The 19,091-nt window shown below is 44.4% G+C and overlaps 1 protein-coding gene across 2 annotated transcripts in view; it reads left to right on the forward strand.

Annotated features, from left to right (window-relative positions):
• Nucleotides 1-19,091, forward strand: part of DNAAF9 (dynein axonemal assembly factor 9) — a 172,294-nt gene extending 153,203 nt beyond the window's left edge. For both annotated transcript variants that reach the window (XM_043885152.1, XM_043885153.1), the window contains exons 30-37: nt 455-590; nt 2,627-2,713; nt 6,719-6,825; nt 7,141-7,215; nt 12,395-12,600; nt 13,757-13,822; nt 15,052-15,145; nt 15,713-19,091. In XM_043885152.1, coding sequence (XP_043741087.1) covers nt 455-590; nt 2,627-2,713; nt 6,719-6,825; nt 7,141-7,215; nt 12,395-12,600; nt 13,757-13,822; nt 15,052-15,145; nt 15,713-15,825 — 884 coding nt within the window. In that variant the 3' untranslated portion in view covers nt 15,826-19,091. The remainder of the gene's footprint in view (nt 1-454; nt 591-2,626; nt 2,714-6,718; nt 6,826-7,140; nt 7,216-12,394; nt 12,601-13,756; nt 13,823-15,051; nt 15,146-15,712) is intronic.

A 19,091-nucleotide genomic window follows, 5' to 3' on the forward strand; every position in this document is an offset into this window, starting at 1 on the left:
AATATCTTTGTTAGAACTTATCTTGTAATTGTGAGTCCATGGATGAGCCTTCTTGACTGTGCACCCTTTAAGAATGATTAGCACCTGACATACGGTTTGTGTTGGTAAATGTGTTCTGAACTGGTGAAAGTCATTGGCAGCAGTTCCTAAGGAGGTTCATGGGATATGGAAAGGGCCATTTGATGAAAAAGCTCCAGGTATCAAAGTGAAATTAAGAAGACGGAGGAGGTTAGGAAGACAGGCAGCTACAGAGCTGAGGCCATTCACTTCCAGAGGTTGCAGAAAGAACAGAATGATGGCTGTTATATCAGTATTGAGGGGCAAGGGTGTGTGTCTACATGAGGGGGCTGCTAAAGGGGATGATCAGGGGAGGGGGCAAGGGCTCACATTTGTGCAAACCCTCAGCCCCAGTCAGAACTCTGAAGGCTGAGTTGTTTTTGGTTTTATTCCGCAGGCCTGGTTAGTAATGTGGTATTCACCAGTCACACTATGGAGCAGAGGCACCCTCTCCTTGTTCAGCTGCAGAGCCTCATCAGAGCTGCCAATCCTTCTGCAGCCTTCATTCTTGCAGAAAACGGGATTGTCACCAGGTAAACTTAACAGTCACTTCACTCTGTAGGACGGACCACTTTCTCAGATACAGCATGCTGTCTGTGACCCATTGGGTCTTTCCACTGTATCTAAGACCTGAGCATTTACGGAAGCCAGGTCTTGAACAAGTGCTTTTGATGCTGTGTAGAAATCACCAAGAGGATTCCACATGTCAGCATCCTGTACTGTTTTGAGATGTTTTATTTTTGATGCATTCACATTCTCATTCATTAAAGGATTCAAGTCAAGACTCTCTCAGGGTTCTTTATATTAAGATACAAGAGAAATAGCATAAAAACACAGGGAAATTATATCTTTAATTCGTAGAGTTGGGTTCTAGTTACAACCTAAAAATAGAAAATTAGTGACTTTTTATGTAAGGATACTAAGAGTTGTATATTTTTTATATAGTTTCGACCTTTGAGCATTGCAGATATTCTACATATTCAAAAATTAGGTCAACAAGGAGGAAAAAATACAAAAAGTGAATCCATCTGTATATCAAAGTAATAACAACCATACACACACAAAATAATTCAAGTAACTTTTGAACATAATCCTCTGTTGGAACCCGAATTCCAAACAACATTAGGGAAGGGAGATTATAAATATGAAATGGGAACAGTAAGGAAAAACCCTGCCGATGTCGGAGTTGAATGGGGGACTCAATATAAATTCATTAGTTCAAAAAAATGCATATTCCCTCTTTCCATTAAAACGGACCAAAAATAATACCACAGTAGCAATTAATACCTTTACCTCTAGATCTTAATCTCTAAGTACCAGTCCCCACTAAAAGGTATCTGGTTTCCTTGGAGAACTGGTTGATTGCAATTTAGGCAGTGAAAGTACAATGTGAGCCTAGTGCATTATATGCCAGAAAGGCAGGGAAGTATTAAAAAACTAGTGGAGATATTTCAAAAGGATACGGAAGCTAGCTTAAGAAGTTTGTCCCACTTGAGTTTGGGACAACTTGAGTTGTTGTATGAGAGAACCATGATACTAATGGATTATAGCACATGGAATAAAATGAGTCTATGGTGATATTAAAAAAATAAAAAAGGGAGGGGGACGGAACAGTAAAGCTCTGCTCTATAGAAGAATGCTAGCTAATAAATAAGAGTTTATAGAACTGGAAAGACACCATTTTGTAACCTTTCATATAATAACTTGATTTAGGCAAGAATTATCAGTGGATGCTAAAAGTAGTGGATGACAGATTGTTGAGGAAAAGGATATTCACTTGACTGAAAGTATCTGTCACTCCATAGACTATTTACTGCTTCCAAAGAGGGAAAACTACCTTCACAATGAAAAGGTCTAATCTAGAAGACATGACATTGACCAAAATATTAAACTTAGCAAGAGCACTAATGGGACGAAGTGAATCATGTGCTTCCTTCATATGACACTGTGGGAAGAACACATCACTCGGCCATTACTCTTGTCATGAGTGTTTAAATGAATCTAATCATGAGGAGCAACCAGACAAATCCAGGTTGTGAGACACAAGACAGCTGACCATGTACTCTTCAAAATTGTCAATTCCTTGAGAAACAAAAAGTTGGAGGTATTTTTTCCAGATTGAAGGAAAATTAAAGTTATAAATTCAATGAACGATCCTTGATTGGACCCTGAGTGCCCTGTCCCCCCCTAAAGGGAGAAATTTGAAAATGGATGTATATTGTTAGATCAATAGTTTCCAACTTTAGCATGCATATGAACCTCTTGGGGATCTTATTAAAATGAGGGTTCTGATTTAGTAGGTCTGGAGTAGTCTAGAGATCCTGCATTTCTAGCAAGCTCCCAGGAGATACCAAGGCTGCTGGTCCTCCATATTAAATTCCTTAGGTGAGAATTAGTGAAAATCTGCTTGTTTCTAGAGATGCATATTAAAGTATATAAGGGTGAAATAACAGAAAAAAGTATATATGTATGTACTTGTGTGTGTATACAGGGGTGTGGAAGGGAAGGAAAATGTGCAGGTTAAGTTTGATAGTTCTGACTAACCTGGGTTTTCTGTATGTTTTTAAAGGAATGAAGACATTGAACTGATTCTCTCAGAGAATAGTTTTTCAAGTCCTCAGATGCTACGATCTCGATATTTAATGTACCCTGGCTGGCAAGTATTATCACTGAAAAATAGCTAAGATTTCTTTGTAAACTCAATGATTATTTACAGAAAAGAAAAAGTGAAAATACCAGGTGTGCTCTGGGAGGGTGACAATGGCAGTTGCAGTGGCCTGAAGTCCCGGTAGCTCCTGGCCTTATTAGAATCCCAGTGATCCACAACTCGGTCTCAAATTGAGACCCTTGCTGAATGTTGAGACTTAAGGAGTCATCTTGTGAGTACTAAGCACAGTGACGTCCTTTGTTGCCTCTAACCTCTGGTAAGAGTGAGGTAGCTGGCATGGAACCAAGGAGTTATGACCCTTCTGAGTGAAAGAGTCACTCCTGAGAATAGTCAGTCCTCTGGAGTTCCCATCTGACAGATAGGTTGCCTGCTATTGTGGCCCAGAGGATGTTCTCTTCTCTGCAGGTGGCCTCCCAGCCTAAACCTGTCCTCCGGATTCAGGGGAGCAGAGGAGAAAAGAGAGTGTGAAGTGCACTGTCGTCATATTTCCAGCATCACTTGAGCACTTACTCTGTGCTACACATTGTTCTAAGACTTTGTTCTCCAGTATAGCAGCCACTGGCCACATTTGGCTACTTAATAAAATTAAATATATATTAATAAAAATGAGGTAAAATTTAGAATTTAGTCTTTAGTCACACAAGACCCTATTCACCTGCTTAACTATAACTAGCAGCTCCTGTGGGACAGTACAGATCCAGAACGTTTCCTTCATCACAGAAAGTTCAGTTCACAGTGCCACTCTTAAGAGTTCAGCCTGTGTTATCTCATTAATCCTCAAACCAGGCCCCAAAGTGGATTTCATTAGTTTCTTCATTTTAGAGACAAGGTAACTGAGGCAGCCAGGAGTTAAATGTCTTGTCCAAAGTCACACAGCTAGTAAATCAAAGAGTTGGGTTTCAAACTCAGGTTGTGTGGCTCTCAGAGCTTGTACTCTTTTTCTTTTTTTTTTAAGTATAGTAGATTTACCAAGCTGTGTTAATCTCTGCTGTACAGCGGAGACTGTGCTCTTCTCTGCCATGCTGCACTTGTCCCTGTGTGGGAAGGATAACTAGGCTTGCTGTGCTGAAGGTTCAAGGCAAGCCAAAATCGATCCCTCATGTTGGTCTGAATCATCTCTATTATCCTTACTCACTTCTCTCAGCCACCTCTTTATTATCCTTACCCCTCAGCCATGAGTACTATTTTTTAAAATAGAATAGTACAACCAGTACTATTCTATTTTAAAATGCAGATCGATATGTAAAATTGAAAATTTTCATGCTTATTCTTAGAAGGAACCTCTGGTTTGAGTCACATCATAATTAAATAGTGGGTAAGTGGATAATTCCTTGTACCTAAACAAGGCAGTAATATCTTAGCTAAAAAAAAAAAAAAAAAGCTGGAGCTTCTGGGGTGAAACGCTTCTCTACAGTGGCTGTAGCTACTGACCTTTGTGCTGCCAAAACTAGGCCTCTGGGCTTAGTCCTGAGACTTCTGCCATCTCTACCTGGTGCCTCAGGGAGCATGCACACTTGTGTGTGTGTGTTAGTCACTCAGTCGTGTCCAAGTCTTTGCGACCCCTGGTGGACTGTAACCCACCAGGTTTCTCTGTCCATGGAATTCTCCGGCAAGAACACTGGAGTGGGCTGCCATGCCCTTTTCCAAGGAATCAGATAAATTACTCTTTTATCAAGATCACCATCATCAGACTCCTGCTCATCCCTGTACATAACTCCCCTCTCTCCTTGGATGAGGGCCATGACCTCAGAGTGAACAGGCTTTATTAGCTCTAGGATGTACTCAGCTTTGTGATGTGCAGAGTCTCAGCCATTCCCCTCTCACAGCCCTCTCTAGTCATTGACCCCACACCTACCTCCCCTGGCAGAGCAGCTTGTTCCTAGTCTGGAAGGAAACCTTGTACTCTTCCCTTGGCCCCTCCAAATTCTCCTAAGGATGCAACTCTGAACATAGAAGCCCGAGGAGCCCATGGTCTCCAGAGAACAGTCTTGGAAAATTGTTATGCCACCACCTTGCTTTAAAGAAATAGCAAAAAGTGAGCTATTTTCAACAGTATAAAATTCAAAACTGCAGTGCAATTTTGAAACAAAGAAGACTAATCAGAAAATACAATAGAATGTAAGAAAGTGTTTGCATCAAATGTGACAAAGAGTTAACATAGTATTTGGGAGGCTTGTTTAGGTTTTAAAGAATAGGTGTTATTGTCATTGTTCAGTCACTCAGTTGTGTCCAACTCTTTGTGACCCCATGGACTGCAGCACGCCAGGCTTCCCTGTCCTTCACCATCTCCTGGAGCTAGATCAAACTCATGTCCATTGAGTCAGTGATGCCATCCAACCATCTCATCCTCTGTCATCCCCTTCCTGTCCTGCCTTCAATCTTTCCCAGCATCAGGGTCTTTTCCAATGAGTCGGCTCTTCGCATCAGGTGGCCAAAGTACTGGAACTTCAGCTTCAGCATCAATCCTTGTGATGAATATTCAGGATTTATTTCCTTTAGGATTGACTGGTTTGATCTCCTTTCTGTCCAAGGGCCTCTCAAGAGTCTTCTGCAACACCACAGCTCAAAAGCATCAGTTCTTCAATGTTCAGTGTTCTTTATGGTCCAACTCTCATATGCATACATGACTACTGGAAAAACCATAGCTTTGACTAGACGGACCTTTGTTGGCGAAGTAATGTCTCTGCTTTTTAATACGCAGTCTAGATTTATCATAGCTTTTCTTCCAAGGAGCAAGCGTCTTTTAATTTTGTGGCTGCAGTCACCATCTGCAGTGATTTTGGAGCCCAAGAAAATAAAGTCTCTCACTGTTTCCATTGTTAACCCATCTATTTGCCATGAAGTGATGAGACTGAATGCCATGATCTTAGTTTTTTGAATGTTGAGTTTTAAGCCAGCTTTTTCACCCTACTCTTTCACCTTCATCAAGAGGCTCTTTCGTCCCTCTTTGCTTTCTGCCGTAAGGGTGGTGTCGTCTGCATATCTGAGGTTATTGATATTTCTTCTGGCAATCTTGATTCCAGCTTGTGCTTCATTCATCCAGTGTGTGTATCTCATGATGTACTCTGCATATAAGTTAAATAAGCAGGGTGACAATATTCAGCCTTGAGGTACTCCTTTCCCAATTTTGAACTAGTCCGTTGTTCAGTGTCTGGCTGTAACTGTTGCTTTTTGACCTGCGTACAGGTTTTGCAAGAGGCAGGTAAGGTGGTCTGTCTGATATTCCCATCTCTAAGAATTTGCACAGTTTGTTGTGATCCACACAGTCAAAAGCTTTAGCATAGTCAATGAAGCAGTAGTAGATGTGTTTCTGGAGTTCTCTTGCTTTTTCTATGAACCAGTGGATATTGGCTATTTGATTTCTGGTTCCTCTGCCTTCCAGCTTGAATATCTGGAAGTTCTCAGTTCATGTACTGTTGAAGCCTCGCTTGGAGAATTTTGAGCATTACTTTGCTAGCATGTGAAATGAGTGCAATTGTGTGGTAGTTTGAGCATTCTTTGGCATTGCTCTTCTTTGGAATTAGGATGAAAACTGACCCTTTCTAGTCCTGTGGCCACTGCTGAATTTTTCATATTTGCTGGCATATTGAGTGCAACACTTTCATAGCATCATCTTTTAGGATTTGAAATAGCTCAACTGGAATTGGCATAATGGGAGCCCAGAAGAAAGTGGGAGGGGATCCTGAGTAAGGGCCAAAGGATACGAGGAGGGACCCCTAATCCCAGCTGGGATACTTGCAAGCTTCAAAAATAGAAGAGGTCTTTGACTTGAAGAAATTGCTAGTCTCCTCTTCCTTCTCTGAAGGGGCAAACATGCTTTCCAATCTCAAGATGAAAGAAACATAAATGCTTTCAAATAGGTGTTTTGTACACAAAATGGAATATGAGTATAGGAGAATTCAAATATGATAATACACAGTTCTATCGAATGTAGTATGTAATAACACTCAAAGCCCCAATTACTTATATTTATAATTTTTTAAACCTTTTAAGGTATGAAGGTAAATTTGATGCTGGATCAGTCTTTCCATTGATGGTTCAGATCTGTGTATGGTTTGGTCGTCCCTTGGAGAAGACTCGCTTTGTGGCCAAGTGTAAAGGTAAGCCTTGACTGGAACATGTCCCAGCACCGGTAAAAGAGTCCCCCAGAGTTGTCCCCACTTTCTGGCACCATTTTGATTTCCAGTGTGCTATCTCTTCTTACCATTTGGGTCTGAAAGGAAGCAGAGGAATTTGAGGACCCAGGTGTCCCATCCCCTGGGTACAGTGGCAGAGCCGCTGGGGGAGGAACTGGTGTGAGTACCTGTGAACCCTAGAGGAGGCGCCTTTCTAGTGTCTAACCCTCCCAGCTGTGCTGCCCTGGCCTTGGCCTCTGCCCCCAGATAAGTAACAACCCTGTCCTATTCCTCCACCAGCAATTCAGTCCTCCATCAAGCCGAGTCCATTCTCTGGAAACATCTACCACATCCTGGGCAAAGTGAAGTTCTCAGGTAACTGCGGGTTTGGATTTGGGACCTCTGCACTGTGGAGTGATCACATCTTGTGATGTGATTTCATAGCCTCTGCTGATGCTTAGCAGACCACTGATGCCTCTTGTTGTTGTTTTTGTTCAGTTGCTAAATTGTGTCTGACTCTTTTTGATTTCATGGACTATAGCCTGCTATGCTCCTCTGTCCTCCATTATCTCCTGGAGTTTGTTCAGATTCATGTCCATTCAATTAATGATACTATCTGACCATCTCTTCCTCTGCCACACCTTCTCCTTTGCCTTCAATCTTTCCCAGCATCAGGGGCTTTTCCAGTGAGTCAGCTCTTTGTATCAGGTGGCCAAAGTATTGGAGCTTCTGCTTCAGCATCAGTCCTTCCAGTGAATATTCAGGGTTGATTTCCTTTAGGATTAACTGGTTTGATCTCCTTGTGGTCTATGGTACTCTCAAAGAGTCTATCACTCCTTCCATTTTTTCCCCTTCTATTTGCCATGAAGTGATGGGACTGGATGCTATGGTCTTAGTTTTTTTAATGTTGAGTTTCAAGCCAGCCTTTTCACTCTGTTCTTTCACCTTCATCAAGAGGCTCTTTAGTTCCTCTTCACTTTCTGCTATTAGAGTGGTATCATCTGCATATCTGAGCTTGTTGATATTTCTCCTAGCAATCTTTCCAACTTATGATTCATCCAGCGTGGCATTTTGCATGATTTACTCTGCATATAAGTTAAATAAGCAGGGTGACAATATACAGCCTTGATGTACTCCTTTCCCAATTGTGAACCAGTCCGTTGTTTCATGTCTGGTTCTATCTGTTGCTGCTTTTTTTTTTAAATTTATTTATTTTAATTGGAGGTACCTGTTGCTTCTTGACCCACATACAGGTTTCTCAGGATACAGGTAAGGTGGTCTGGTACTTCATCTCTGTAAGAATTTTCCAGTTTGTTGTGAACCACACAGAGGCTTTAGCATAGTCAGTGAAGCAGAAGTCCATAGTCAGTGAAGTAGAACTCCCTTCCTTTTCCATGATCCAACAAATGTTGGCAATTTGATCTCTGGTTCCTGTCTCTTTGAAACCCAGCTTGTATATCTGAATGTGCTCGGTTCACATACTGCTGAAGCTTAGCTTGAAAGATTTTGAGCATAACCTTGCTAGCATGTAAAATGAGAGCAGTTGTATGGTGGTTTGAACATTCTTTGGCATTGCCCTTTTTTGAGATTGGAATGAAAACTGACCTTTTCCAATCCTGTGGCCACAGCTCACTTTTCCAGATTTGCTGACATATTGAGTATGGTGCTTTAAAAGCATCAGATTTTAGAATTTTAAATAGCTCAGCTGGAATTCTGTCTCCTTTTCTAACTTTGCTTGTAGTAATGCTTCCTACAGCCCATTTGACCTCATACTCCATGATATTCAACTCTAGGTGAGTGACCACACCATCATGGTTATCCAGGTCATTTTTTTATATAGTTCTTCTGTGTATTCTTGCCACCTTTTCTTAATCTCTTCTGCTTCTGTCAGGTCCTTACTGTTTCTTTCCTTTGTCATGACCATTCTTGCATGAAATGTTCCCTTGATATCTCCAGTTTTCTTGAAGAGATCTCTAATTTTTCCCATTCTGTTGTTTTCCTCTGTTTCTTTGCATTGTTCATTTAAGAAGGCCTTCTTATCTCGCCTGGTATTCTCTGAAACTCTCATTCAGTTGGGTATATCTTTCCCTTTCTCTCTTGCCTTTTACTTCTCTTCTTTCCTCAGTTATTTGTAAAGCCTCCTCAGACAACCACTTTGCCTTCTAGCATTTCTTTTTCTTTGGAGTAATTTTGGTCACTGCCTCATATACATTGTAACATACCTGTGTCCATAGTTCTTCAGGCACTCTGTCAGTTCTAATCCCTTGAATCTATTTGTCACTTCCACTGTATAGTCATAAGGGATTTGATTTATGTCATAGCTAAATTGCCTAGTGGTTTTTCCCTACTTTGTTCAGTTTAGCCTGAATTTTGCAATAAGGAGCTGATGATCTGAGCCACAGTCAGCTCCAGGTCTTGTTTTGCTGACTCTGTAGAGCTTCTTCATCTTTGGCTGCAAAGAATATATCAGTCTGATTTCAGTGTTGACTGTCTGGTGATATCCATGTGTGGAGTCATCTCTGAGGTTATTGGAAAAGGTTTGCTATGACCAGCTTGTTCTCTTGACAAAACTCTATTAGCCTTTTCCCTGCTTCATTTTTCACTCCAAGGCCAAACTTCCCTGTTATTCCAGGTATTTCTTGACTTCCTACTTTTGCGTTCCAATCCCCTATGATGAAAAGGACATCTTTCTTTGGTGTTAATTCTTCAATGTGCTGTAGGTCATCTAACCGGCCAACTTCAGCTGCTTTGCTCTCAGTGGTTTGGGCATAGACTTGTTTATGTGATGTTGTACATAACTTGTACATATGTTGTACATAGACTTGTACTTGTGATGTTGAATGGTTTTCCTTGGAAATAAACCGAGATCATTCTGTTGTTTTTGAGATTGCACCCAAGTACTGCATTTCGGACTCTTGTTGACTATGAGGGCTATTTATTTTTTCTTTCTTTTTTTTTTTAATTGTTTTATTTTTTTATTGGACACACAGCATGTGGGATCTTAGTTCCCCAACCAGGGATCGAACCCATGCTCCCTCCATTGGGAGCTCAGAGTCTTAACCACTCGACCACCAGGGAATCCCCTATTTATTTTTTCTAAGGGATTCTTGCCCACAGACTATAATAGATATAAGGTCATTTGAATTAAATTCACCCATTCCCGTTCATTTTAGTTCACTGATTCCTAAGATGTCAATGTTCACTCTTGCCATCTCCTGCTTGACCATGTCCAATTTACTTTGATTCATGGATCTGACATTCCAGGTTCCTACATGATACTGTTCTTTATTAGCATTGGACTTTACTTTCACCATGAGACATATCCACAACTGAGCATGGTTTCCATTTGGCCCAGCCACTTCATTCTTTCTGGAGATATTAGTAATTGCCTTCCACTCTTCCCCAGTAGTAGCATGTTGGACACCTTCTGACCTGGGGACCTCATCATCCAGTGTCATACCTTTTTGCCTTTTCATATTGTTCACGGGGTTCTTGAAACAGGAATATTGGAGTGGTTTGCCATTTTCTCCTCCAGTGGACCACATTTTGTTGGAACTCTCCACTATGACCCGTCCATCTTGGGTGGCCCTGCACGGCATGGCTCATAGCTTCACTGAGTTACACAAGCCCAATCGCCATGACAAGGCAATGATCAATCAAGAAGCCTCTTAGACTCTCTCAAAAAAAAAAAAAAAACCCTCCCCTCTGGGTCTTACACCATCAGGCTCCTCCAGTCTTCCCTTTCATTCAGGGTCCCAGTCTTTCTTCAGGCCCTTCTGCTCTGCAGTGGAGGATCTGTTTTCCTGCCCCTGCATGCACCTGCTCAGGGCCTCTCCTCACAGCTCCTTGACTTTCTTGTTCTGGAGACTTTAACACCCCACCCCTCTTGAGCCATGCATGGCTTCCTCATAGCCATGTCACCAGGAGCTACCCCAGCGCTGAGCTCTCTGGCTGTGGATCTGTTTCTGCCAGAGTCTTCAAGCCTTCCACTTTGCTTCTCCTCCCCTTCAGCAGACCTGTTTAACAGCCTTTGACCACTGGAGCCCTTGCAACCTGAAGTCAGTCAGTCCTGGACTGGGGTTCAGGGAAGTTGTCAAAACAAGGAGCTAGTCAATTCCACATTGGAAACGATGAGAATGCTCCAGAGAAAAGATCTGTGGATCTGAGGCAAAAAGGGCATATTTCAGGAACCAAAAAAAGTTTACTGTCGCTGGGGCCTAGGGGAGGATGTAAGGGAGTGTGTCTGGTTATAGCATCTTTGGTAGTTACAACAGAAAACTCCTGCTCAACTAGCAGGTGTTAGCTACATAGCAAGAAATCAAGAGGTCTGGCAGTGTAGCAAGACCACCGAAGACCCAGGTAATATATGACTTTTGTGTGCTTCCATTCTTAGTGTCAGCTTTTCCTTGGGTTTTCACCCCTTATGGTTGCCAGGTAGTGCTGCAGGCTAGGTGTCACATCCAGACGGAACATCCAGCTGACGGAAGAGGCTGGCTATTCCTGTGGGTGGCTCTATCAATTCCTCAGCAGACTTCTGTCATTGGCCAAGATCAAGTTGACGTTGACCATGGGAAATTCATATTGGAGGAAGAGGATGCTGGGTAGGCAACCAGGAATGTCTGCAACAGGAGCCCCTGAGAGTTGTAAGCATGGAATCATCTGAGTTCAGATAGGAAAATTAGGTGACAGAGTCTGTATGAAAGAATCTCTCCTGGTCCTTAACCTTTGGTTTAGTTTATGTTATTGAATCAGAAACTTTGGCCCCTCTCTGTAAGCCCCTTACTCAAGCCCTCTTCGCTCAGGCTTCAACAGGCAGCTCCCAACTTGCCTCAGTGGTCTTTATGCCTTCATCTTCCCTCTGCCCTATCATCATCTCCTTTTCTTCCTTATTTAGATCAACTGTTGACCCCTTTCTTGTTCAAGGTAAACCTCTCTTTGTTTTAGAGTTCTTATCATGCCTTTTTGGGGACCATTACCCTTTTCTTGTGTCTCCAGTAGATCTTAGCCCCCAGCTCCTCGGCCTATAAACCCAGTCACCTCTTTCCTTTCACCATGTGACCCTCCTGTGGCACTTGTACTGTTGAGCATGCCCTCTTCCCTTGGCCTCTCAGGCCTTGACTGAAACCCACCCCCTTGACCTCTGCCAGGGGGGCTTTCCTTGCTTCTCAACAATCTCTTCCACAGGAGTGACCTGAGCCATCCCCTCCCCTTCTTCTAATGACTATGAAGGTGGCTCCCATTCAGGGTCCCACAGTCTTTCAAATGCCACAGATGCAGAGTCATTCTCTTCTCCTCCCGTCTGCAAACTTTTTCTTCCTCTTGTAATCCCCTTCTGGGTTAATGGTGTCCACCTGATCACCCAATCAGCTGAGCTAGAAACTTACATTGTTCCTCCCTTTCTTACTTCATCCTTTCTGATTTGCTGCCAGTCATATCAATTCTCCCTCCTGCATGTCTTGGCAATCTGTTCCCAACCCAGCTGCACTACCACAGTCTTAGTGTAACCTTAACCTCTAGGGGCAGGGTTTCAGGGACTAAAGTGTTCTCCTTGCAGACTCTGAGAGGATGATGGAGGTCTGCCACAACACTCTAGCCAACTCCTTGAGTATCGTGCCAGTTTTGGAGGGACCCACACCACCCCCTGACTCCAGAACCTCACCTCAAAGCAGCAGCGGGCAGCAGGAATGCTACCTCGTGTTCATAGGCTGCTCTCTGAAGGAAGAAAGTGTCAAGGACTGGCTGCGGCAGTCGGCTAAGCAGGTGATTTCGAAGCCCAGACAGATCTGGTACCAGTATGACCAGACGCTTCAGGGTTGCTGCTGGCCCTGAGGCAGAAGCCCCTCCACCCTCCCTGCTCTCTCACCACTGGTTCTCCTGTCCCAGGTTCAGCCAGCATTTTCAGGGACTCTGAGAGTGGGAGGGAGCCCCTGAGGCAAACTCTAGGCAGAATTGTTTTGCTGACTATCCTGTGAGCCCAGGTTTTCTAAGCCATTTCCATTCCTACTTCCCATGGCAGACTAGAGTTATTAGGTGGCTTAACCAGGACCTAGGTGAAACCTAGTTGTTTTGTATGGACCCTGGATGAGCTTAGTGTACTAAACTCAAAATGTCTTCTTAGCTGAACCTAGTTCATAGCCTCTCCTGTTCTGAGCCCAGCATCTCCTGTACTTTGGTTCTCTCTCTAGAATGGAGATACAAAAAGATACGCTTAGAGCCCTTTGCAAACCAAGACTCCAAGCATAGACAGCAGAAGCCCCAGACAGAGGTACGGGGAAGAGGAGGCTTGCCTGTAGATATGCACAGGCATCATTAGTCCAGTACTACAAAGGAAAAAATCCGAACTGGAGTTAAAGTCATCTAATATGCTGCAAGCTTTGGGTGCTAAGCCTCAGTGCACGGTCTGAGGTTTAGCTTATCCTAGAACTCTGGAAATAGAGTTGGCTGCAGCCCAGGTCTACTGTACATGCCAGGTTGCGACCTGTCTTTTATACTAAGGGGAGATGACTGCCTGCAGACTGTGTCTTTCTCAGACTCAGTGGCTGTTGTTGTTGTTTAGTCACTGGGAAGAACTCTTAAATGGTATTGGATTATAAGACCGCCAGTCCTTTTGTCTACATGTCTGTCACTGGTGGGATTTAGGATTGAGAATCTTCAAAGAGGCAGAAACATACCTATTTACAAAAGCATCAGTCTGATTCTGCCAGTTGTTCCCCCCTGGCATGTAGGACTCTGGGGGGAAAGTGATGCTCTCCAGGGGCAGACAGGCAGGGTATTACATCCAGGCCATGGCAGCACTTGTGCTTCCCCCTCTGCTGGCATCTCAGTCATGTAACCAGCCCCAGAGCTCTGACCCTAACCCTGCCATGTACTCCCATCAGCTCTGTTGGGACCTAACTCCCATTACTTCTCTGCACAGAAGCCTCAGAGGAAAGCCCTGAAGACGAGGGGGATGCTGACCCAGCAGGAGATCAGGAACATTCATGTGAGTATTCCATCTCGGAGGCCTAAGTCCCCTCAGTGTCCCAAGGCGGTTCTGCACAGCCCTGTCCTTTAGGATTCCTGAGTGAGGTGGCTGTTACTGGGGCATGCTGGAGGCCCTGCTTCTCTCAGGCTGCAGAGGGAAGCTGGGTAAAGAGAAACCTCAGCTCAGCTGGCCTTGCAGCCTCAGCGAGAAGGGCAGGTGACCTCTGGTGTTGATGTGGTCATGAGATTGAGGAGAACCCAGTGCCTGTGGGAGGAACGGATGACATGGAGCTCTGTTTTAGCATCCTGTTCAAGCAGCTGCAGAACAGCTGCCCCCTGCCTTTCCTCTGTCCTAGATATAAACCAGCAAGTGCCCAGGTAAAAACTGTCTAGATCCTGAAGTTGCTCATGGGCAGGTTGTGGAATCCTGAGGCCCAGCAAAAGGCCCCTTGAGGAACCCGCTCAGACTCCAGGCTGACTCCAAGGCTCTGCCCCAGTCTGCATCCACACTGAAGCCTTTTCCTGATGGCTTGGGGGCAAAGGCCAAAAGGGCCAGAGAGTCCAGGTGTCTATATGAGCTGTGTCACCAGTCCCAGTGATGGGCAGGCAGGCAGGACTCTGGACGTCCTTGCTGTGGACTTGAGAAAGACCTCTTAATTCTAACAGCTGGGCAACTCTGCATGTTCCTGGTGAGGAGACCAAGGGCACCTCAGAAGGCAAGCAGTGTTGTTTCCCCAGATGTAGACCTTAAACAAGGATTTGAGTGAAGGTAGTTAATTTGGGAAGTGATTCTGTAAGCTACCAGTAGGAAAGTGGGAAAGTAAGAGGGAGAAGAGAAAGGTGTATTGTCAAACCAGTACCACTGGGGGCATCTGGGGCTTAATCCCATTAGGAATTCCAGAGTTCCTCCCTGAGAGGTGAGAGAACCTCCTTCACTCATTGTTTGATGGCTGCTGTGGGGATGGTGTGATGGTGTTAATTCTCTGGCATATCTTTTTTTTGCCTGCACTGGGTCTCATGGGCTTTTTGTTGAGGTGCACAAGCTTCTCGTTGTGATGTGTGGGTTTAGTTGCCCTGTGGCATGTGGGATCTTCATTCCTCAACCAGGGATCGAACCTGTACCCCCTACTGTGGCAGCACAGAGTCTTAACCACTGGACTGCCAGGGAAGTCCCTGTTTTTATTTTTAATGAATGAGTGAATTATAGAAAATGGTCAGTTTAATTCTAACAGGACTCTCTTCCTACAGGTGAAACGCCACTTGGACCCCCTACCTGCAGGCTACTTTTATAATGGCACCCAGTTTGTCAACTTCTTTGGTGACAAGACTGATTTTCACCCACGTATCCTTGGAATCTGAAGCAGAGAGGCTGTGGGGGGTGTGAAAGCCTAGCTGTAAAGAGGGTGTCTGCTAGAGACATCACAGCTCAGCCTCTGGTGCAGGGTGGGTTTGGGAATACACAGCAAGTCACAGAGGCTGACTTTTCATTTTGTCCTCTTACAGTCATTAAAATTACATTTCTCCTTCATTCAGTGATGGCTGAGGTTACTCGTGGGTTGTAATTTAAATGCAGCTTGTGGTAACATCCTGTGGTCATCAGGGAGTCATAATTTACAAGCTGGAGACTGGGTCTGATTACAATAGTTAATCTATGAAAAAGGTAGATGGGGTGCTGCTGTGTGCTAGTGAAAGCTGAAGGGCTCATTCCTAGGAGCTCATGAAGGGCCCTGTGTCAGCCTCTGTCACACTGTCCTGTCCTTTGTAGCTGTGGTGCTGCCAGTATATAAAAAAAGCCAGTCAGGTACCTTCTGTACAGGCTGAGCAGTCACTCAGCCTATACAGATTCCTCTGGCCTGGGCAGCTCCCTTGGCCCCCAGGCTCAGGGCTTTCTTCCTTAATGAGGTGCCAGTCATGGACCAGTTCATGAATGACTACGTGGAAGAAGCCAACCGGGAAATTGAGAAGTATAACCGTGAGCTGGAGCAGCAGGAGTATCACGACCTCTTTGAGCAGAAGCCCTAGAGGAAGAAGATCTTGGAGATGGACATTTAAAAGCAGGGTGTCTTAACTTCAGCTCTTCCAAAGGCCTCTCCCTAGAGGGCTGTCTTTGTTCTCCTTGGCCTTTGTGTGCTGCTTGAGTGCATGTTGTCTTTATTCTCTATACACCGCTGAAGAGCATCGCCTGCACCACTGATTTGGCAGCGGGGTGAGGGTGGGGTCCTCATTGAGGATGAGCAGACAGACGCTTCCCTTGGTTTGCAGCTGGCAGTCCAGGGCCTCTGGGTTTCTGATAACAGTATTTCCTTTGGGCTGTCGCAGCACCGTGTGAGGGTGGGGAGAAGCATTTGGATTGCACAGAGTAACTGTTGATACACAAAGAATCCTGGCTGCCCAAACTGTGGTCATGGCTGGGGGGGCCAGGCCACCACAGGCCTCAGGCTTCAGACACTGCCCCAGGAGAGCCTTTCTCCCCAGTGGAATGCCTGCCTCCCTGGTTCAGCCCCTTCCATTGAAGGTTCGGTCCCTGTTGACCCTGTGCCCAGTCCTGGAGGAAGCAGCACAAGCCCTGGCCAATCCCAACCATCAGAGCCAGCAGCTTGGACTGAGGTCAACAGTTTCTTCTAAAATGAGGGAATTTCCCTTATGTACTAAACTGAGGAGAAAGACTTGTTGCTTTCCAAAAGTGTGGCTTTTGAATTGACACAAGCAGTCCACCTTGGGATTGGTTTTGAGCTCCGCTCATGTCATCAGTCTGGTTTGCCTAATAATTCTGGAATGAGAAAAATAGCTGCTCAGGCCTTGCTGGCAGTGTTTTGCCTCACTCTTAAGGGCACTGTCCTTCAACTGCATAGTCTTAGGCCCAGGGTTCTGATCACTTATGGGACATCTTCACTTGAAGGGCATTCAGTCTCCGGCACCCATACCTCCCCTCAGTCTTGTCAGGGGAGGTATGGGTTTTCAGACCAACCTTTAGGCAACTCATGTCCCCAAGCATCATTGCTGGCCTTGGACTAGCTTGGCTCCTGAGAACCAGGAATTTCAGAGCCTTCCAATATTGAAGTTAGAATTCCTTCTAGTAGCTTTTTTCCCAGCCGGACTAAAAAGCAGAGGGGAATTTCAAGTGTATCCCATGCCTGACCTCCAGAATTAGTACAGGGAAGAGAGAGGTCACTAATGAGATGTCTGTTAGGACTTCAGCGCCTCAGCTGCCTAGATTGTAAATGCTTTCTGAATTTCACAATTTTTTTTTTTTTTTTTGCATGCCTTAGAAAGGAGCACATAGGCAAAACCAGCAAAGTTTTTAGTAATGTAGAGGGGTTTTTGAGAAAGGGCCCTGGCACAGAGGAGAGAGAAAAATGACGGAGCACATGTGATCTGTCACACAGAGGCCTGCATGCAAGTAGTAAAGCAATTGTTAAAGGCTTGCTAGTAAAATGTACTTAATGTTGGAAGAAAATTTGCATTTGAAGCCAAATGAACAGTACTCCAAATACCATTTAATAAGAACTCTTGCATGAAGAAAGGCTTCTGAAAAGACCCATGTGCTCCAGTCCCAGCTCCAAAGCTGCTGGTGACAAGGGCCCACATGTGGAGCCCCAGTCTAGGAGCCCTTCACTTCTAGCTGGCCAGAGGCTGGGGTCCACAGTAGGCCTTCCTCTGCTTCAGAATCAATAACCAAGATCTTAAGTGCAATTGATGAGATAAGCAATGAGTTACTGTAGCTTCCTTTAGCTCTACCGAGCTCTTTTTAAAAACTCAAACTTGAGCAGCCTTGTTGGGGGAGGTTGGGGGTGGGGGGACAACAGGCCATCTGCCTCAGGTAGATTGCTGTAACATTTAAATGAATGCTCTCTTTCTTGGAGCTTGAGCCATTTCCTGGCTGCTACACAAAAGAGTTTTTAAAGAGGGGTCAGAAGCCCACCCATAAAAGTGGGTCTTAAACACTGTGTGGGGCTATACCTCCTGGTGGTCTTGTTTTCTGACCATTGTCCATAGAAATGCTCTCTCACCAACTTGCCCCACTGTCCCAATTCCTCTCCTGTTAGAGGGGAAACTGTGATTACCTCAACTTGAATATGAAACTGTGATTGAAAAAAGTCAAAACGTTAAGTTTCAAAGCCAAAAAGGCAAAACTGGCTGAGGCTTCCACAGACACTCCTCAGCCTGCTTGGGAGTGTGAAGGGCACACTGGCGAAAGGGCATTCCTTGGGGCACACTGGCTGTGCCCTGGTGAAGAGGCACGCTGTGGTGCGCTGCGTGAGCTCTTTGAGAACTGAGACTGGGAGGATGCTTCCTCCCCACACTGCTCTTTCTGGAACCTTTGGGGCCTCTGGGTTTTTAATGTGAAGTTTAATATCCACTTGATTCCTCTGGGCACTCCAGGTGGGGGTGTGGTGTCTTAGGCTGTCTCTAGAGGAAGGGCCTTGACACTGTGTTTGAAATTTTGACCTTAGAAGTGGATACCAGGGATCCAGCAAAGACATCAGGTTCCCAGGGACAGGCAGAGTTCTCCAGGAGCTTAATGCTTTTTGCCAACTTTCCTATTAGCAGCTTCAGTTTTATATCACCCCGAGTGAGTGTGATAATGTTGAAGTCGCTGAAGTTATAGGTTATTTTACATTTTGATGTGGGATTTTTCTTTTTTTGATTGGAAAGAGGAGGCAGATATTGGAGAAAAGGGATCACCCTATGAAGGGGCCACTGGCAAGGAGCGGCACTGGCCCCACAGAGTCTTGGGGGCTCTGACCTGAGGCCTAGACGCGAGGCCCTGTGGGTCACAAAAAGTACCCTCCTAAATTCTATTAGGATTTTGAAAACTTTTGCACAGTAATAAGCTCTGGGTTTGCTCTTCGGGCTTCTCAAAAGGGAAAAGTTAAAGACTATAAGCTATTAAGTATTCCAGCCATGTTGCTGACCTAGATGGATAGTTGTACCTCAAAAAGTAGGTGAGAAACGGCTTCCTCATTGTCCCAGGTTGTCAAATACTAATGACAGAAGAGCTCACTTACGTGCCAAAATTGACTTTTATACTAGTTTTTCAGTGCTTTAATATTTGTAACTTAAATTTTAAAACTATTTACAAACACTACTGTAACTTCAGTGAAACAATTGTGTGATTGAAGCTTTTTGCTTATTATAGTATTTATTACACTACTTCAGTAAATATATAAGAGTAGCTTTCAATTTATTTTTATATTATTTTCATGTTTTTACTTGCAGTTGTGTATGTGAATTTACCTTGTTAACTGAGATGTAATGCTAAGGACCAATAAACTGTCACTGAACAA

This window comes from Cervus elaphus, chromosome 23 (genome assembly GCF_910594005.1).
Source record: "Cervus elaphus chromosome 23, mCerEla1.1, whole genome shotgun sequence".
Taxonomy (NCBI): domain Eukaryota; kingdom Metazoa; phylum Chordata; class Mammalia; order Artiodactyla; family Cervidae; genus Cervus; species Cervus elaphus.